Source organism: Diplotaxodon limnothrissa, linkage group LG18, assembly GCF_057381915.1.
Source record: "Diplotaxodon limnothrissa isolate DT_005_m linkage group LG18, D_limnothrissa_male_GT1.1, whole genome shotgun sequence".
Classification (NCBI taxonomy): domain Eukaryota; kingdom Metazoa; phylum Chordata; class Actinopteri; order Cichliformes; family Cichlidae; genus Diplotaxodon; species Diplotaxodon limnothrissa.
Genome location: NC_140613.1, coordinates 7,147,875 through 7,169,355, shown reverse-complemented (window position 1 = coordinate 7,169,355; position 21,481 = coordinate 7,147,875). Strand labels below are relative to the sequence as shown.

The 21,481-nt window shown below is 39.5% G+C and overlaps 2 protein-coding genes across 3 annotated transcripts in view; both read right to left on the bottom strand.

The window, feature by feature from the left end:
• LOC146613004 (enhancer of polycomb homolog 1-like) overlaps positions 1-6,589 on the bottom strand; it is a 35,093-nt gene extending 28,504 nt beyond the window's left edge. The window contains exon 1 of the mRNA XM_085377013.1: positions 6,269-6,589. The gene's annotated coding sequence lies outside the window, so the exon portion shown is untranslated. The remainder of the gene's footprint in view (positions 1-6,268) is intronic.
• Positions 6,590-7,683: 1,094 nt separating this feature from the next.
• Positions 7,684-21,481, bottom strand: part of LOC146613002 (integrin beta-1-like) — a 32,315-nt gene continuing 18,517 nt past the window's right edge. Inside the window, exons 3-17 of one of the 2 annotated variants that reach the window (XM_085378811.1) lie at positions 20,604-20,689; positions 17,228-17,444; positions 15,909-16,079; positions 15,550-15,788; positions 15,243-15,398; positions 14,973-15,068; positions 14,223-14,312; positions 13,649-13,789; positions 13,220-13,422; positions 12,735-12,973; positions 12,428-12,650; positions 11,287-11,522; positions 10,877-11,043; positions 9,694-9,771; positions 8,759-8,815 (exon numbers count right to left, since the gene is read on the bottom strand). In XM_085378811.1, the coding sequence (XP_085234937.1) occupies positions 9,694-9,771; positions 10,877-11,043; positions 11,287-11,522; positions 12,428-12,650; positions 12,735-12,973; positions 13,220-13,422; positions 13,649-13,789; positions 14,223-14,312; positions 14,973-15,068; positions 15,243-15,398; positions 15,550-15,788; positions 15,909-16,079; positions 17,228-17,444; positions 20,604-20,689 (2,342 nt within the window). In that variant the 3' untranslated portion in view covers positions 8,759-8,815. Of the gene's footprint in view, positions 8,816-9,693; positions 9,772-10,876; positions 11,044-11,286; positions 11,523-12,427; positions 12,651-12,734; positions 12,974-13,219; positions 13,423-13,648; positions 13,790-14,222; positions 14,313-14,972; positions 15,069-15,242; positions 15,399-15,549; positions 15,789-15,908; positions 16,080-17,227; positions 17,445-20,603; positions 20,690-21,481 lie in introns of both variants that reach the window. The other variant, XM_085378812.1, reaches the window with a different exon arrangement.

The window sequence follows — 21,481 nt, the reverse complement described above, 5'->3', positions numbered from 1 at the left end:
GGCGTGTCCTTCATTGCCCAACCTATCCCAGAATTCATAGCGCGGCCCATCCAATTCTAGTTTCCAACAATGGCGGCAGCTACTTAGTTTTAATATTACACTTTCTAGGTCACAAAATAAACTTTTAAGATATTTTCAGGCAAGAATGTAGCTGTGTAAACTTCAAATAACTGCTAGGTTTATCAAGACAACACATATTCCCAAAAGTGCTCCGACGTTTTCAGAGACGAGCTGATTGGGAGATCAAGGCTCACTAGAGCCGGCGAGAACACCGAACTCCCGGCACATCGTTTTCAGACCCCCGTGGTCTTTTGCTACTCAGGTTAAACATGATATATAAGTCAGTTAGATGACTTAAAATGTTATATTGTTTGGCTTTGTTCAGTGTTTTATTTGTTTCTGAGTAAATCAGTTTGGCTGAGGTTAAAGTTACAGTTTTCACAGCTGAATAAACGTCAAACAGAAAACTGATTAAACAGAAGTGTGAGGTGGTCGAGAATTTACTCCAGTGTCCTGTTATATTTTAGATAGCAAGGAGCAGACGGCTGAGTTTATTAAACTCCACCGAGACAACCTGCAAATTTCATTAAAAGTTTAACAAACTATCATCTTGTCTTTATTTTTAGTTAGCACATACCTTAAACACTTAAAGCTGTAAGCTAATGATAGTTATATAAGAGCAGCTGCATGCTGGAGCAATAAGCTGTACGTTTTATGTTCAATGGATGCATGATCTGATTAGTCGACTAATTGCAAAAATAATCGGTGACTAGTCGACTATCAAAATAATCGTTTGTGGCAGCCCTAGTTCCAACTAACTTTCATTCCTCTTCTCTCCAGAGCATACCTCCACCTCTTACAGACTCTCTTCCACCTACTCTCACCACAGATCACAATGTTGTCTGTAAACATTGTTCACAGAGACTTCTGGGGTCTGTTCTTCGTACCTCGCTAAGTAAGTTAGCTGGATTTGATTGTTGACGATTTCGCGTGATCTTGGATCGTTCGGTTCTCCGAAGCTCATCCGGGACTTGCTGTCATAGCAACAGATCCGTAAGCGTAAACCTGCTCGGGAGCAGGTTTACTTTATGTAAACAAGATTAGATCGTGGTCACTCAAGTATGTCCGCTTCATTTATACGAAAGCAACAGCGATATTTTACCACTGTTTTACCATAAATAAATATTATCAATGTAACTAAAGATAATGCAGCACTTGATCCTTTTATTGATTTCACACAGATACATACAGGTCATTTCCTAAAAAAAGGGAAATGTACTATTAACATTCTATTACATGTATGTGATTATTACAGATTTAATTCATATTTCAGAGTAGTAATTGTAAATTACTTCATGTAATCAAGATGAGAGACCACGGCTATAAAAGCGAAGGTGGATTTGGGAAGTCTGTCGCAGCCATGTCCTGTCCGTATACGCGAGCCACCCATTGCGGAAGGTGCAAGATTGATAAGGAGAGTCCTCAGAATTCAGCGTATATTGCGGGACAGACAGGATCCTTTAGCTCAGCGCGACAGTGTGCTCATAGAGAGATATCGATTTTCCCGTGAGGGTATTATTTACTTAACCAACTTGTTGACGAGGGGGTGCAGGACCACCACCTGTCTTTTGTTGCTCTGCCCTTTTCTTGGTTGCTGTTATAAACAAACAAACAGATTATTTCAGGGTCTCTTTCCAAGAGACGACAAGCAATATAAGTGATAAATATTACCATTCTGTAGAATATTCTTATATTTCACTTTTACTTGTTCCCATGTTCTAGTGGGTCCTGTTGTGGCTCTAATGTGAAAGAGGATATAATGTAATATAATATAATATAGTGTAATATAATAAATTTACCCTACCGCCTACTGGTGTTGGCCAGAGGGGCCGATGGCGCGATATGGCAGCCTGGCTTCTGTCAGTCTGCCCCAGGGCAGCTGTGACTACAACCGTAGCTGCTTCCACCAGTGTGTGAACGTGAGAGTGACTGAATAGTGGCATTGTAAAGCGCTTTGGGTGCCTTGAAAAGCGCTATATAAATCCAATCCATTATTATTATTATTATTAAATTACTTACGAGTTTAATTTGTCAGCAACTTTCTGCCAGCCCTCTCTCCTTGCTTTTGCAGTCTTTGCAGTGTTCCCTTGCATTTTAATTACACTCTGAAACTCCTGAAATCCCTCAATCAAGAGTTCTTGCTCTGCTGCCGAAAAATACCAAGCGCGCTCCTTCGACATTTTCGCCGACCAATCAAAGGGTTGCCGATCAATGTTTCTACTATCGATGCGTAGCCCCTGTTAAGCCACATTACTCACGTTACTTCATCCAGTGATCTCACATTACTTCATCCAGCTATACTAATCGTCAACAACAGGTGTGTTCGGAGAACCGGAATAGCAAGCTCAAAGTTAGCGCGATGATTTGATCCTGGATGTGTCATTTGATCTTGGATGTAGTAAGCGAGGTACGAAAAACGGACCCCTGACCTCATCTGTCCATCAGCAGTTCAAGACAGAAGAGGTTCAGAGGCAATCCCTGAACCCATCCATCACTCCTACTGCACACGTTCCCACCGCTCTTCAACAAGTCTTTCCCATACCTTCATGTCATGGCTCATCAACTCTATCCCTGTGTAGCGACTGCAGTTCTGCACTTCACCTTTGTTCTCAAAAGTTGGCATTCTCACATTCTCCAAGATTGTTTAACACAATCTGATTAAAAAGTCCACTTGGAGACTCAGTCCCACAAAGGGGGTTATCGTCTCGATAAGTTAAACCAGGGTTTCACAACATAGCTGTGAGCGTGTTCATGTGAAAGAGTCAGTGTTGGGAGCATTTGATTTATCAAACATTGACGGGTTTGCTGGCAGCAGTGTGCCTGATTTTATAAAGTTAGATAAAACTATCGTATTAGAATAAATATAAAGATGTTAAAACACAAAATACAGGCTGAAAGTAACACAGCCGAAGGCGAGTCCACTACGTGTTTGGGTACGTGTGTGAGGAAAAGTATGAATGTCAAAGTACTTTAACCACTTTGGCCAGGAAGACTGGAAAAAAAATCTAGTATATTAATGAAGTTTAGCCTATTAGAAATCAGGATGTAAAGCTGACAAACAGGTTGTCATTAGGGGAGGTTAATTTTTAAATACAACAGCCACAGGCCCAGAATTTAGACACAGGCTTGGTCTATGTGCAAATTTGATATAAGTTCAACAAGTATAAACATGTGATTTACGATCATATACATGGTATATAGAACAATAAAATTGTTATAAAAAGGGTTTTTAGCCAAAAGGAAAAACCAGGAAATAGGTTTCTTTAAGAATCTATATTTATTATTAATGCTCATCAGGAAAAGAAAAATCCTTAAGACACCTTAGAACCTCTTATTATTCACACACAGATGTCCAAGGGATTTCCAGGAATAATTCTGTTTTCTGGAGAACTAACTTATCAGTAGCTGGTGAATTAAAACCTGTTAATCTCTAATCTCAAACTTAGCCTGCTTCGGAGCTGGTTACGGCCGCAGTATATGTTACCATGGTGATCTACACCGTTAAGCAATTAATCACTTTTGTAACTCTTAAAACACTGTTAACCCCAAAGCCTGCTTTGTAAACAAAAGGCCTCAGGCGTGTCACGGCATCCTCCACCTTTGGACCTAAGCCCTTCTGTTTATCCAGTGAAACATGTCTACTACATGCGGCATCATCCACTGTCCGCAGCAGGCTGACATTTTATGAAGGTAACTAGGTAACGTACTTACCTTTAATTCGCTGTTAAGTGTCAGCAGACAGACAATAAGTGTTTGTTTAGATCAAGAAGGATCCCTAACCAGTGATGAATCTACATGTTGGACTTGCAGGTCTCTCCATCTCGCCTAAGAGGAGGAAATCTTTCTGCAAACAGTTGCAGTCTGACTTGGACTGGCTGCAACCACTCTCAGAGACATTGTCAAAGGTTTGCAAATCATTCCTATGCTATCTATAAATGTAGACAAATTCATCATGTTGTCATCGGTCTGAGTCACAATTCGAGGGAACTTGACTCTTATAGAAGAGGAAGGTTGCTTAGCACAAAGTTAATAGTTAAATGTGATTTTTTTTTGTCTAGATGGACAGCAACACTACGTGATTTTCGATGATTTATACCTGGAAATTGCTGTATTATCAGAAACCGATTGCGGTGACCCCATTCCATATGTAACATTTATGGTAGGTTTTGGTTACAGTGTTGGTATGCTTGACAATTTCATTTGGAGCAAATACAAAACATGAATAATTGAAGTGAGATAACTTTATCTTTGGATAGAACAATAACTTTGAGGACATAGTTTGCACTTGGAAAAAAGGTGATAAATAATAATATATGTTTGTGCAGTGCAGAGTATTGCACTATGTTAATTAATATAACATGAATATAGTATTGTGATAATATGATATTGTGGGATGTCTGGTGAATCCCATCTTTACTAGCGAAGGTTTAAGAAGCTATTTTAGAGAGAACAACTCTGACATTTATGTCTAAAACAAGAGTAATGGGAAATAGATCGGATTTACAAAGCATATTTTGGTGCCTACCTACAAGGAAATTCAGTTTTATTTATCAAATGTTAACTATCTGGGATTTAAAGTAAAGCTTTGTACCGTGGTGAAGTGTGTCATCTACTGTTTTGACTGTAACCGAGCTCCCTGCTGTGCGCAAACACACACATGAGCCCAATTCATTTATATTAAGAGGCACAGCATTACTGTGGTCATCGACTCCTGCTGTGACACATGAAAACCTATATCTATAACATTTTACTTGAAAAGAAATTGGCAGGCTACATTTAAGATAAAAAACTGTAAAAGGTACTTGCATTTGTCAGTACTTTTATACCTTATTTAATGATTTCTTAAAGTTTCTTATAAGCAGTTTATTTGGTATAATTGTAAATGCAGTGTCAGTAATATTACAATGCTCGATAGTTTCCTTCTCTTAGATATTTCACCTTTTATGCTGCCTGCCACTGTCATGAGGTTATGACTAAAATATGGCTAGTGGGACATGTGCATGTTTCTAGGTTTTGAAACGAATAAAGTCTGTGTAATGCAGTTATTATAACAGCTGCTGGATGCTTTCCAAATTAGCCAAGCCCAAATTAAGCTGTATTGGAGAATAAAGCCTTGAAATCTGTTTTAATTTCCAGAAACTTTGAGTAAAGGCGTTCTGAGGACAAGGCCTCAACTGCCCTGTGGTTATGCAAAAAAGACAAGAGCTTGAGTGACATACTTTTAGTAAGTTAAGCTTGTGACCTTGAGATTTATACTTCTAAAAACATCTAAAAAAAAAAAATACAAAAGAGACTACCTCAAACTAAATACATTACTTTCATACCTCACATACTTTGGGTCAGCACACAACACAAAAGTGCCATGTGGGTGGGGTTTGTCCCACAAAAAGTTCACATAATCACAGGAAAACACGAGAAACATTGTCCTCGTCTGATTTACATCCAGTCTAATGCAGAAGATGAGGCAACCCCAGCATAGTTTTTATCCCAAGCAGGCCTTTATTACTAATTATTAACTAATAATGACAGCACAACTAGTCACCATGAGGCAGTTCCCATTTGAGCTTCATCCAGCCAAGCAGGCCAGGACGGTCAGAGGTCTTCGTCTGGCTGGGTGTTTTATGAAAGGAGCTACTGTAGGTTAGATAATACAGTGGAGTGGGGCATAAGGCTATGATCCAGACCCATACAGGCCAGGGCCAAGCAGTTCCCTAGCAGACCACAGGAGCTGCCTGGCACTGTTCAGCCACACACCCTAAAGCCTATGATCCCCCAGTGCTACATTTCCAACGATGATGATGGAAATTCCAGAGAAGAAATCATATTTAAAAAATTACCTGCAGCCTCTCAATGAGGAAGCCACCTTTTGCTCATGTTCTCTTACCCCCCCTCAAATAACCCCGATCAGATTTCCGACATCTTATTTTTCCACCTAACTGTAACAACTAGAGTATTAGATTTTTTTTGTTTTATAAAAACAATAAACGTTTCATCCGAACATATCGATCCATATCACGGTCACCTAGCTTCGGGAGGTGGCAAAGTGATTAGAAACTTGTGGTTTTAATGCTGAATCGCATCCAGCTGACCAGCCAGGAATTTGATTGCGTGTATGAAATCATCTGATGCCAGAAAACACTAATCACGATGGGCCTTTTTTCCAGGCGACCATCGATTCAAGTTAAAAACATTGCAGAAAAATACTCACCAAGTCGACCATCGGTCACACGTCGGGGATTTATAAATAGATGGGCAATATTTCTGCAAGTCAGAAGTTAAAAAAAAAAAAAAAAACGACAGGCAACACGACGCAGCTAGCCACAGAGGCACCCAACTACCACTGGCGTTAGCCACAGCTACTTCTTCTAGTTGGCTTCATAATAAAAGCCGGTCGGTCCGCCGGTGTCCGGGCAGGCAGAGCCATTGTCCGGTGTAGATCTACCAAAAAACGGCTTATTTTGGCTGCTGAAAAGTCCATGTCGATGTAAAGCTGGCTGAAACTAGAGAGGTGGAAACCAAAGTGCTACTGTTGGGGGTTAACAACTTTGCTGTAAACGACGCGATCTGATTGGCCCGCCGAGGCCACCAATCACCTGTGGAGAGCACCCGACTCAAGGCGTCACGCTCCACGGGGATGGAGTGCAACGTGATTGGCTGGCGACGTCACGACGAGCGTTAGCTTGTAGCCGATTTACATGCTAAAATAAACAAATAAAAGTATAAAATGAAAGCAAATAAAGCTATATACAAAAAAGAAAGATCTGCTAAACGTAGAATAGCAAAAAAATATTTCTATTCTGTATGACTGAGGTTTTTAGATTATTACATTTTAAATTGATTTGATCAGTGATTTATTTATTTAGTTTTACTCACTGAACTCCTTTTATTCGAATCCATTTTTTCCTACTTTTTTTTAAATTATTGAACTATTTTGCTAATGCATTCATATATTTTGAGCTATGCGATTCTTACGAATTTTTTTTTAAATTTTTGTAAAGGAATGTCTGTAATACATAAACAATGACTTCAACAGGTCTCTTGAGTTTCTTTTTAAGAGTTGTTTTCATACATTCAGAATATCTTTGAATACAGAGAACAAAAAACAAAGGATTTTTCTCCCTTTTCTTCTTTGATACCAGACACCTATTCAGAGGCAGATATGGTATTCAAAGAAATCATGAAATGAAGCAACAGCAACTCTCCTGCTGCAGAAAAAAAAAAAAAAAAAAAAAAAAAGGTCAAACATGTTTATCTCTCTTATTTTCTGTGCCCCCCATTTTTCTCTTACATTACTGTAAAAGTAGGGCAGTTTAATCATGCATACTGCATGCATTTTAATTGTATTACTTTAACTTATATTACTATATAGCACTTCGATCATTTTTGAATTAAACAGGATAAAACATTTAAATGCTTGATAATTTCATAATGTAAACAAATAAAATAAGAACACTACCTGCTACTATACCTACAGTCTTGTTGTTATGCCTGTAAACAAAACCATCCACATTTCTCATTGGTGCGTCATCTTGTCATTTTTAACGTCATGATGTAAGTTTCCACTGCATCAAATCTTCAGCAAATACACAATGACACTTAACAATATGGGTCCATTTTCTTTTTTTAGGGGTTTATTCAATAAATAATTCCAGAAAACAGAATCGCAATTGTGAATGTGATGGAGAAATCAACAAAGGCACTTAAACGTTGATGACAGGCGTAGCCTTCCAAAAGTTCTCTTATCAATCCTCTTTTTTTCATCATCCCCATTTCTTTTTAATTAAGCACGTTTGATCGAGGCACCTCTGAAAGAGTTAGGTGTAGTAACTCAGATGTAAAACAGGACACTTGCCCCCCATTCACATTGTACAAATAAAAACAATATAAGCAAATTTAGTCAGCAAATAAGGCAGAATTGTGTGTATTTGGCATTGCTGAGAAGAATAAAAGGACCTGAGTTGGCTTTAAATTAAGCAAGTAAAACCTGGAGCTGAACAGTAAGACTACTGTACACTGCTGCCCTTCATCAGGTAAGGCAACCCAAGAAAATCTTTTCTCCACAAAGACACATTTAATAAAAATGATTGTTCAGACGGATTATGTCACTTTGAAAACAAACATACCATCACCCCCAGCTCTGTTCTGTGAATACATGTATGGCTTTACACAGAACACAGGAAAACAAAAAGAAAAGAAAAAAAACACTTCCTGTACACACCCCGCTGCTGCCAAACCCGGCACTACATCTGAAGGGCTCGATCCAAAGAGACGCCCACTCATTGAAAATGATTAAAGACACAGTAAAACTTTTGTATGCCTGTTTCTGAAACACTGATTGCCTCCTACTCTGCACTGTATGCATGCACGCTAATTTGGAAAGAAACCCTTCCTTTACTGTCCATTATCAACATTCATTTCAACCGCTCATCGAAACACTGATGGCTTCTATTTAACAAAAAAAAATTCTCTCAACAAAACCAAAACGTAAAAACCACACGTTTATACATACTGTACAAATTACAGATGATGCATAGAAGATCAAAAGTTAATAGAACGGAGCCGCAAAATGCAATGCTATTATTTGGTGGCTACAACAACAAACAGACAAACAAAAACAGTGAGCATTATAAAACCCGCCCCTCCCGCTTTCTTTTCCATACAGTGTTGTCACGAAGTAGGCTAAGCTCCATCATTTTCCCTCGTACTTTGGATTGATGACAGTTGTTACGGCACTTTTGTAGATCGGATTCTCACCCTGAGAAATGCAAAGAAAAGAGAAAGAAAAGTGAGTAAACCGTTGCAAACACAGTAAATGCATCACTGAGACACAGCACTCAAAAGAACAGGGAAAACATGCATAACCTTTTCATGTTTGTGTGCCAGCTGCTTACAAATTGATACTTGAACCTCTCTTTTCCCTAGCAAGCAGGTCCACACACTCAAAATACTGACCGTATCCTTTTTAAACTATTTAGTAGGTTTAATTTAATTGAAGAAAATGTGCTTCTTTTTTAATTAAACTGTGCTTTCCCTCTTGTTTGAACTCTGAGCTAGTTCCTGACAGCTTTATGTTTATTTTTTCATCTGTCCTAAAAGCAGCTGACAATCCAAACTCCATTTTCCCTGGAGGTTTTTCTTTGGGTCGGGCAGCATAGGGCTGTGGTTAGTACCATCACATCACAGCAAGAAGATCCTGGGTTAAAATCTGCTCTGGGGTTCTCTGTGTGGGGTACTCCAGCTTCATCCCACAACACAAAGGCATGCATGAAGTTAGGTTAATTGACAGTATATGTAAAAAGTGAGCATGAATGGTTCTGCCTCTCATGTTAGCTCTGCAACAAAGCGGCGATCTGTCCAGGGTGTTGTAGCAGGGCAGAGGTTCCGGTTTTTGTTTTCACATGTGCTGTTTTAAGCTTTGCCTGTTTGTAGATGATGCAGCTGCTTTTTTATGTTTATAGGAGAAAGTTTTCCCACAGAGATACACGTTAATCACCAAATGTGAAAATAAATCTGCTTTCCAATGTTTCCAGGATATAAATTTATGGTTAGACATGCATATAAATTCACAACATGCGGACACTAAACTTATTTCATTGCTGCACTCATGCAAGAAGGAGCAATACAAACTTTGACCTAAAGGGCAGCGGCTTTATTCCCATAGCTGGGATTGTGGAACTGGTTAATAGGACTCTTGTATATGGGGTTCCCTTGCTAACAAGAAAAAGAAGGAAGATGAATGGAAAAAACTGAAGAAAGAAATGGAGAGAATCAGGAAAAGCACTGGAAAGGATAGAAAACAGTCTAAGAAGGCAATACATTATAGTAACTAATTAGCGTTGTAATTATTACTACCAGTCATTAGTGCTGCACAGTTTCTGTTTAGTAGTTTGTTTCCTACTTTCTTTAAAACTGTTTTTATATTTATTCTTCTTCCTTATAGGTTCCACTTGTGTTGCCAAAACATTTGATAATAAAATAAAATCTTAAAAAACTAATTTTCTTTAAAAAGGTTTGCTGAAACTAGGAAGAACAGACTTGAATACCATTTAAAAAAAAACAAAAAAAAAAAACCCCAACTTCATGACATGTTTATCAGAAGAAATTCAAAGCCATCTACTGTGTGTCTGTAATATGGTAAATAATAGTATTTAAAGTCCTCTGGCTGTGATTTGTGTTCTGCTTTTTCCCTTCAAATCGTAAACACTGCTGCTGTAACTGCCTCACACTGAGCAGCAGCTGCTGCTGAACTTTCCATCAGTGGTCATTCTGCAGGCTTCCTCGCTCTGCTCCGTTGCCTTTTATGGTCATGCAGTTGTGGCATGTGGACGGCGAGTGGCAGCACCAGCAGCAGAGAAAAGGCCACTCCCTGCCCTCAGTGAATAGAGAACTAACACAACTGCATAGAGCTGGGGTTCATTGAGGACTGAGTACAGGCCACACAGTGAGAGGCATATCCTCATGATTACCTCACATTTTTGCCTAGAGAGCTTTGTCACATGCACAATCCTGGAAAAATCTGTAAAGTTACACTCATCTTTTTGTTTAACACTTACAGTTTAAAGTGGACTCATTTTACTGAATCTTCTAGCTCTACTGGAGTAGCTCTGCATAAGTCTCAGTCTAAAATGACCCGTATCTTATAACACTCTCACCATCTAAAACAAGCAGCCTCCTTCTATACCAAATTTAACCTGCGGACTGTGACACAATGGCTTAAATAACTAGCTCTTTCAGCATGGTAAATTTTTTTAAAGCATAAACCCGAGTGAACGGCTCTGTCATTTAGTGCTGTGGATGATGCGGTTCTACTACTCACCGTGTCCCATTTGGCATTCATCTTCTCCTTCTCAAACTTGGCGAACTCTCGGCGGTCGTGGATGATCATGAGCAGCTTCCAGATGAGCAGCAGTGCGAGGCCGATGAGCACAATGCCCGCTACCACACCTGCCACGATGGGGATGATGTCAGGTCCTGACGGGCAGTCTAACGGAAAAGGAAAGCAAAGACACCCAATGAAAACGGTTGCTCATATAAAGAACAAAAATGTAATTATCATAAACAGAAAATAAGTAATCATTGATATTAATGGCTATTTTCTTGATTTCTTAAAAGTAGGGAAGATTTGCCATCTCATCTATTAAACTGTCTATTGCATCTGCTTTTGTAACAATAAACAGAAAGCAAGTAAAAGGATGATCAGACAAAATCAGCTCAGTGTGACCGTACCCAGTTTCTCTACCACAAAGACTTCCTTGGTGGAATTCTTGGTGATGGCGTAGGTGTAGTAGAACCAGCAGTCGTTTGCATCCTTCTCTTTGCAGTGGGTCAGGGGGAAGCTCTGGTCTGTGGGCTGAGGTAGATCTTTTCGGTCCTTCACCTTTATTAGGTTGAAGTAGCTGCACTCCTTTTGGCACATCTCCTTCTTCTCGCCATCCCCAAACGCTCTGCACTGCACACAATCTCTGTGGAAGCACAGCGTGGTTTACTCACCACAGTGTTTTATATTCGAGACGCCAGACATTATAACCGCCATGCTGGAAAACAGTCGTCAGGTCTGAACTGCCACACATGAAAAAAACGAGTGAAAATCTAACTGTTTAGATAAAGGATGATGTGATCATTTTAATACAGTGAGAACTCTTAATTTTAACTCTTAGTTTTACATTTTGTTTTTGATTTATTGTACTTTGGGTTAATTTCCACAGTGAGTTTGTTCATTTTAGTTTTTACTGTTGAAAATGTTTAGTGTCAGTTCAGAACAGGAATTAAAGGCATTTATTTTGTGAGAGCCTCAGTCATACAGACATCCCCCGCTTAAACATAAAGGCCTCTCTATTGACAAAGTCTAAAACTAAAGACATGAACTAAAACTAACAGCATTTCTTCCACAGAGTTTGTTTTGTCATTTGTCATAGGCTTATTCTATGCACTGCAAGCACATCATCTAATTTAGAATCACAAGCACGTCTCTGGGAGGAAACGCAGGCACCTGGAAGATTTCATGAAATTACTGGGAAAACATGAAACTCCACACCCAAAGGCTCCCAGTGACAAGGACCCAGGCAGAACCTTGTTGGCATCCTGCAAACTGCCTGATGTGTTTTTTTTAAGTGTTCCTTGAATTGTTTTGTAATGTGTATCAAATAAGTTTTAATGACTATGAATTATTATAGTCTCTGAGATGATTTGTTATGAAATTCTAGTTAAAAATCAAAGATAAATCTTTTGGCTTTTAACTAGAATTTAATCATAAATCACATGACTCAGTTTGGCATACAACTTCTAAGCTTACATGTTAAAACAGACTTTACATTTTTAGATTTCTATATGTTGTTTCTCCAACCAAAGATGAAAGCTTCACACTCACTTGTGCTCAGTGCAGACACCGGGGCAGGTCGGACAGACCTCACATGTCGGACCCTGGAATTTGGGGTCTTCGCATTTGCAGATTCCACACTCGCATTTGCCGCGGCCATTACAGAGCTGCCCATTCTTGGCAAGGCAGGTGGATTCATCCAGGGAACATTCACAGGCATTGCCTGTGTAGTTGGTGTCACAGATGCACTTCCTGCATTCGCAGCGTCCATGTCCTAATGGAGCACAGGAATCAAACACATTCAGTGTGGAGTTAAATCAATCATACTTTCAAATGAGTTTACTTCTGTAACCCTTACCTCCGCAGAGCAAGTTGCCAGAGCGGTCGCAGTTGAAGTTGTCGCACTCACAGTACTTGCCACTGTAGACTTCTGCAGGATTCTCCCGCTTCTTACATTCGCAGGTGCCACAGAGGCACTCGCCATTGTTGCTACAGATATCTGTACTGTTGGGTTTTCTGCAGTTAGCATCCAGGTCGTCTGACCGGACTTCGTCTTTGCTGCACTCACATTCACGCCCAATACGTCCTTCGTTACATCTGCCACAGAACAACAAAAGTTTAATTATTCAAGTTTTAGTGTCACATTACAAGCAGCAATAAGTCTCTTGACTATTTAGGTGGATGATTAAAGTATGCCACTGAAATCATAAATCCAGCTTTTAATCAAATTACTTAAATATGTTGAGGAATATTTTGAAATTACAGACCCACACATCCTTATGCTCCATCATACATGGCTCAGCAGCTCTACATCTCTCTGCATCAATGCACATCAATACTTACTTGCAGGCTCCACATTCAAAAATCCCGTTTCCCCCGTGGCACTTCGGACTGTTGGGCTCTCCCTTTTTGGCACATTCACAGTCACAGATGAAATTGAGCTCTATCGCCACCTCCTCATTGAAGCCCAGCGGTTTCACTGTAATGACCTCAGGCTTGCCACCTGAAGGACACTTCTGAGATTCAATAGAGATCTTAAAAGACACCTGGAAACCAGAGAGAATCACACCGTATGAGGAGGATGCCATCAAGGTAACTGTTTTTCTTTTTGTATGATTGTCACATTTAAATGTTTCAGATCATCAAATAAATGTATTTGACTCAATACATTTTCCCCAGAGTATCTAAACCCTTTCTTTTTCTCAGATATAATTTTTGGTTTGCTTGTTTTACACTCGTCAGCACATGGAAACCAAGCCTGGATCCTATTACCTCGTCGCCAATGGAGATGTTAGTGCACTTCCTGCCGTTGTCCTCTGTTCCTCGCACACCGTTTTTACAGAAGGCTTTGTACGAGATAGAAACGCCCTCGGGCAGCTTGCTGTTCTCCAGAATCACCTCAGATGACAAAGACTGCAAAAAAGAAAAAGATAAGAATCAAACATTTATTAAACTTTGTCTCTCTACAGATGAGTAGCAGCTTATAACTAACTTAAGTAATAATTAATTCCTTATAATTAAGATGTATTTTTGGGAGTGGCACAGCTAAGGCATAGCTGTCACTTGGGTTTGTTTATGATGGAAGAGAGAAAGTATTCATGCACACAGGTGAAGAGGAAAGCACCAGTTATCAGTTCCTCAAATTTGGCTGATTATTTGCGTTGAATTTCTCTGGATGTGACCTCTTACGTTTATGTTACATTTCGTTACCTGTAATCTTCACGTGCTCAGATGAAGATGACAAATGCCTGGCTATGTATACATGAGAAATAACTCAATGCTAAATCAATCCCCGATCATCAGGGGAGAGTCTAAGATCACGTGATGATTGTGCAGTTCAACTTACATTGTAGGCATCAATGATGAGTTTGATGACATTACTGGAGTTGGAGGAAAGCGTGCCGACAGCTGATTTGGGAATAAGATTTTTCAACTCCTGTAAGAGAAACGAGAGTCAAAAGAAAGAATTAACATACATGAATCATATCCTGTGAATTACATAAAAAAAAATTGGAGCTGATCTATCGGTTGGATGATATTCCTAACTAAATTGTGAAATACAGTGCTGGAAAGTTATTACATTTTCCTGCAATGAGAAATTCTTTGAAAGCAGAAAGGAAAATCACCAGCGTTGTGATTGGTTTTTTGACCTTGTTTTGTTAACTGAGGTATAATTTTCTGAAATATAATGTAATTTTTTTTTAAAAATAAGATAATAGATTTCATGTCTAATGGTAAATGGCCTGTGTTTGTGTAGCATTTTTCTAGTCCCTAAGGACCCCAAAGCGCTTTACACGTTCAGTCATCCACCCGTTCACACACACACACACACACACACACACACACTCAGACACTGGTGACGGTAAGCTACATTGTAGCCACAGCCGCCCTAGGGTGCACTGACAGAGGCGATGGACCAATGGACCAATCAACCACCCAACACCCATTCTGAGCCAAAAAACATTATATAATAAAACAATAAATATTGATAGACATATATACATAACAATACAGGGTTTTTTGACCTTCCCAGTGTGGGTTCTGCTTGTATAAAAAAGAAAAAGAATAGTCTTCAAACACAATGTACAAAGGTTACCTGGTAAACAGGCTGAAATTCCTCAGTTACAGCAAAGATGGTCTGAATGTTGTGATCACTCAACTTCTGGACCAGGTGAGCAATAGAGGGATAATCCTGTTAAACATACAAAACAAACTTAACAAAGAATATGGGTCATGTGAAGATACAATTAATGAACAGACGATAAAACTGAGACCATTATTAAAAAAGGTGAACATATAACAGCTCTCATTCTCAGTCAGCTCTCCCTGGATTTACTGTTAGTGTTAAAGACATGATGGTACATACGTAGTAGTGGCTCATACTGTACACGTTGTTTTCCAGGTGACACTTCCCATCGTTGGGGAGGACAATGCCGCCCAGCTTGCCGTCTCCAGCGAAGTGGAAACCAGCATCAGTGGAAAACACCAGCAGACGAGTCACGTTCCTCCAGCCAATTTGCTCCTGGGATCAAAACAAGAAGATATCCTTATTTATCTTATTTATACTTATTTGTATTCTATGCATTTTGCAGGCACAGAAGAATAGAAAAAACAAAAAAAAAAAAAAACACACACAAAAAAAACAAAACAAGCTTAATTAATTAAACGCTCACCTCACAGACTGCCACCTGCATGATGGCATCAAACCCCCCCTCTGGAGAGTCCAGGTTTCCTGAGATCTGCTGCTGACTGACCAGCTGGTTAAACCTGTCTCCGTTGCTGGTGAGCTTCAGGACGTTCTTGTAGCTGAAGGGGCTCGTACAGTTCTCGTTGTTGGAACAGGGGTTGATTAGCCTGGCAGGTGTGGTGCTGATGTAAGGCATGACCGTTTTCTCCACAAAGGAGCCAAAACCTTAAGGCGAAACAAAAAAGGAGAGCATTTCTTAACTTGGGATTATAAACTCATTTGGAAGGCTGAGGGTTTTCTGCTGTTTTGAAGGACATTTACTGGGTTTCATGTTTTTAACCGTACCTATCCTGAAGTCTGACGTGATCTCCCGCATTTCCCTCATGAGGTCAGTGCCAAGGTTCTTCACATTTTCCAAATCATCTTTCATGGAGAACGAGAGGTCCATGAGGTAATATAAGTCGATGGGGTAATCCTCAGCACGCTTGAATTTCAGGTCAAAAGTCTGTGGCTCACCTTAAAGGCAAAAGCAGAGCATTGTTAGTTATTAGACTAACGACAAGTTTCCTGTTTTTACTGGAAAACCAGAGTTACACTTAAATACAAAAGGGTTGGAAACTAAAGATAATTTAAGGGGGGTGGTCTCAAATTCATTTTACCATCTTTGGAAATTTAAGTTTGCATCATGCCAGCTTCTTCAAACTGATAAAATTATTAAAATAATTCTTATAAATTTCTTATCTTTTCCAGTCCACTGGCTTTAAAGTGGCTAAAGGTGAGACTGACACAAATATAACAGCTTCTAAATCTAAACTGCTTTGACATTACACCAACTATGAACCATCAACATATTTACTCCAAATAAAAATTTGCTTTTGTTTTGACCTGACAACAGTTTCAGCAAACTGCCAAAGCATCAAAAGTTCAGGCTATATTGAAAGCCTTTAACATAACACAATCTCTAATTACGTTAGGGTATTTACACAGCTGTTTTAACTGTGACGAGTAAAAGAAATTCAACCAGGATATCAGAATCAGAATACTTTATTGATCCCTAGGGAAAGTTATGTATATTCACATCTATATTCCTCTGGTTAAAAAAAGACTTCAAGGTGACTTCTAGCTTTGTGACCTCAGCAAACTTTGGGCTCAGTCGCTAGTTTCTAGACCTGAGCCTTCATAATACAGTGATTTATGCATTTGCCTAAGAAGCAAAAGATCTCAAGTTTGATCCCAGAAGCACACAAATCCCCTGACGATGCATTAAGAAGGGCATCTGGCATAACATTTTGCCACATTAATCAAATTCAAATTCAAATTTTATTTGTCACACACACACAACCATACACAGTATGACATGGGGGTGAAATGCTTGTAGCTGTACAATGCCCGACCATTAAATGACAGAAGAAAAGCATCATGCAGTAGCTTATGGCCACTACTATCATCCAGGGAACGTTCACTGGCTATTGACTTGCTAATCACAAATGTTAGCCCATGAGTTTGCTGTGTCCTTGGTTTCACAGTCAGGCCCGCCATCACTCATCACATCTGGTTTCAAAATACCAAGATGGCGTCGGTGAAAACACTGAAATCGATGCTGAACAGCTAGCTAATAAATGTAAACATAGTCAGGAACATAGCATCAGCATACGCCTGCTTACCAGATCTGAGCGTCACTTTGAGTTTCTGAGGCTGTATCTGTGTGATCTCCTCAGGCTTGAGTTTTACATTCCCATCCTTGTTGCGAACGGTGACATCTTTGTTCTGGGTAATTTCAGTGCTGCCGCGGGGGTCCTCAATATTTTTGCAGTCTTTCTTCTTCAGGTAGGTCACATCATCACAGCGAGCTGATTTGGACTCGCCCTCTGAGAGGAACTTCTGCAAAAAGAAGAAAAGACCATTAGAGAATTACTCCAAATGACTTTCCCACCACAGACCGGGATAATTTTCTTCAAATTGTTTGTGTTTTCCTTTTGGGTTGTATTGTGAAAGGAAAACCACGCTGCCGCAATAACCTAATCAGTGAAAGAATGAATAACAATACATCCTTGTATGTGGCAGAAGACCAGGATTTTGAATTCAAAAATCCTGGTCCTCACAAAGAAGGTCGTGAATAGTCAGATCCCATCTTATATTAATGACCTTATAGTACCATATCACCCCATTAGAGAATTTCGCTCTCGGACTGCAGGCTTACTTGTTGTTCCTAGAGTATTTAAAAGTAGAACGAGAGGCAGAGCCTTCAGTTTTCAGGCCCCACTTCTGTGGAACCAGCTTCCAGTTTGGATTCGGGAGACAGACACTATCTCTACTTTTAAGATTAGGCTTAAAACTTTCCTATTTGCTAAAGCATATAGTTAGGGCTGGATCAGGTGAATCTAAATGCTCCCTTAGTTATGCTGCAATAGGTGTAGGCTGCTGGGGGATTCCTATGGCTCTACATCTACACTGATCCAGGTAAATTTGAAAACTGTGCTTTCGTCTAAAAACACTCCACGTCCACATTAGCGTTTTATTTATATAGTTTTGAGGCTACATGTCACACCCTTGCTCACAGCTTTTACCATTTCAGACCCTTCAAATTAAGGATTTCCCTTTTTTTCCCCTTTCACTGAATTTGTTTAATTTTTTTTTCTCGACAAAGCTACTTCCTTAATTTATGCATCTTATTAGCCTACCAAAATTAAGTAATTTGATCTTTGAAGACGAACAATGTATTTTCAAGTTTAAAATCTAATTTTCCAAAATTAAGCTTAGTGGCTTTCATTTTTCTACCAGGCTTCAATCCACCATGGAGCACCTTATATTCTGGAGCCTCAATGTCAGTGTTTTTAATGACACTGATTTAAATGTGTCACTTTACAAGTATAAAAGGTTAAAGACTCATTTAGTGAAACAAAATTGTTTGGTTATTTTAACTAATAAACAGACTAATCTTTGGAGCACGAGTGCTGCAGATACAAATCTCATGAATGTTGAAATGACAAAGTATGCAACGAAACATAAGATAAGGCTTCACTGTTACTTTCACTGTTGCTTTCACTGTTACTCGTGGAAAGGAGAGAAAAGGAGAAACAGATGATTGACAGGCCTAACAGAGAATATAGATTGGATGCACATGAGACACCACAAGGAGCAGTCGAGGAGAAGCCGAGACAATGAACCCAGTCAAAATGAAAACAGTGCTTTGACTCAGTTATTTCCAAAACCTCATGACATAAAAACACCCCTTTCTTTTTGCCTGCATCTAGCTGCACATAATCTGATGAGTTCTAAAGCAGAGCTACTTTGCGAGAGAGCGTTTCTTCTAAAGAGAGATCTCTTTAGGTGCTCCAAACGACTTCACTCAACTACAAACTGAAGTCGAGGCCTGGTTTCATAAGCTCAGGGGTGGATATCAGCAGGCATGATTTAACAGGAATGCAGTTGTCTTGGCACATGACGAGAACAAAAAGCATTTAACCCTGACATGGTTTCAACAGTTTACTAAAAGGCTCACCTTAACTATAAACCCGTTTTCCTATAGTTGGCCCTCCTCTCCAATAAAACTCAGCCTTTCCATCTAATCAATTAAATTTTTTTCCCTGTTTCAGTGTTTTTATTCTGTGCAGAACAAAACTGGACAGTTTAAGGGTTGTGCTTCTTCTGTTGTTTGAAATGTGGTGCAGGTTAAAGCCTGTCTGTGTTTCCTGGGTGGTTAAACTGTAACCCAGTTCAATCTAGCTCTTTTTGCCTTTAGTTTCTCTCTTTTTGCAACGAACATGTACAGAAATGTAAAATGTTTCATATACATATGTATACATCCAAGGCTAACCAGGTGTAGGAATTTGTTGATCTGTGTTCCCACAACCTTGCTTAAAGTGAACATGAGCCCTTAAACACATACATGTGAATCTTGCCTCACGGGTATCAGTCAGTGTTTCCCCCCCCGTTTCATTTCAGATAAATTCACTTATTTTAAGAGTCTCTCACCTAAACATGGTTATAACTGTACACTGAAGTCAGGTGACAGTAGAAGTGGAATCTACAGCCATGTTCATACATAAATGTAATGTGGTTTTAAGAGAATCAGGTCAGTATGTTTTCCACGGTTATCCACAAGTAGCGCAAAGCAGGAAATGGTCTGCTTCAGAGGTATTTGAAATAATGGAAATGCTCTGTATCCTCTGATAAGGCGAGGGAGCTGCTTGGACAGAGCATGCAGAAGACAGGAAATGCCCGCCCACTCTAATACCACTGAGACTTTATACTAGGGAACTAGCAGGTTAAAGATTGGCCTCTGTGCCACTGAGGGGCAGAGAGAACAGCTCCTGATGCCCCACTCTGTGTCTAGTGTACCAACTTAAATATACGCTGGATTATAAATCCATTTTTAGTTACAATCGAAGTATAAATGTAAACAAAAATTCTACTTGCTTGTGTTAACGTCACTGACACAGCATAAAAAGAACTTCATTTACATTTGTTTGTTACTGTGCATGAATGTTTAATTCCAACTGCATGTTTTTGGTCTTTTCCCTCATACTGTGGTCTGTTTGTATTTCAACCACAGCAAGAAAATCCGCCTTAGGTACACTAAACATCTAATTAAGCAGCTTCATCCTGACCAAGTTTCCAGTGAAGAAGCAGCAGCAGGAGCAGCACTGCTGTTTACAATTAATGGACCAACTGTGGTTTACTTGCCATTGGGTGAAAAACAAAAAGTCTCTAATCGCTTAACTCCTGAGTACTTATACTGCTTACAGGATGAGTACAGATTACATGCACGCATTCATATAAACAAAGGTGAAAGTTAATTTAATTAAATGGATTTTATTGCATTTTGTCACTTGAACTATTTCATTTGTTTTGAATTGCAGAATGACTCCAGTCTTGTACTCCTATTTAATAATGGTGACAATGACAGATATTACAGTTTTCATCATTTTTTGTGCAGCTCAAGGAAACTGAAACTTTCCTCACTGATAAAGAGCTCTCTGATATTTTTTCACTCATGTGATAAAACAGCTTTGACACAGCTTTGCTGATCCAACTCACTTCATCTGTGCACCATCCACAGATCTCAGAGACCTGGATGCATTCCCCACATGACTGCGCGTTTGCCTTGATGCATATGCTTCCATCTGAAAGAGATGACACAAGTTCCTTTTAGCCAAGATGATACAATCTTTTCCATTAGCTCACTAACTCAAAGCAGCTTTTGGCTGGAAAGCACCCCCCCTCCCTCCTCCTCCCTTCCCCCCTCCCAGACCAGAAAACTGAGTCATGCTGGGAAAAGCTCCAGACAACTCACCAAGTAATGACCTAACTCCATAAAACAAAAAACTCCAACTGTTGGCCAAAAGGACTAACAGTCATAAAACCATGAATGAAGATTTGAAAGGGGAAAAAGCATGAGAACAAGCCAGTGTGAAAACTTTTCTATCACTATCATTCATAATGTGTGTCAAGAGCAAAAGAAAAGAAAGAAAAAGAAAGTGTAACAATAAATCATTTCTACTTCAGGAACTATTTGGTGGTTCTTGGGTGGTCTGTGTACTTTACTGACCTCTGTAAGACTTCTTACAGGGCAGTTTTCATGGAAAAAAGAAGTACATACTCATAGGCTAGTACTTCTGTGCTTGAAGCTAATTGTTTAAGAAAGGACCACTATTTTTTAAAACCCAGTCAGATGTCAGATCAAGAATAGCAGAAACAAAGACTATTCAGGGTCTTAGCTAAGTGGTGTGCATGCCAGGTCAGATTCGCCTCCTACTCGTCACCTTTAGGTTCAAATCACCAAAACATTGGACATCAGAAACTGATGGGTGACATCTCTGTGGCTAGGCCCATCTTTTATATTGTCAATGCATGTGACGATAACGTCTCTGAAGAGGAGTCTGCAAACAGTGCCTCATGTTCACACTTTGTAATTA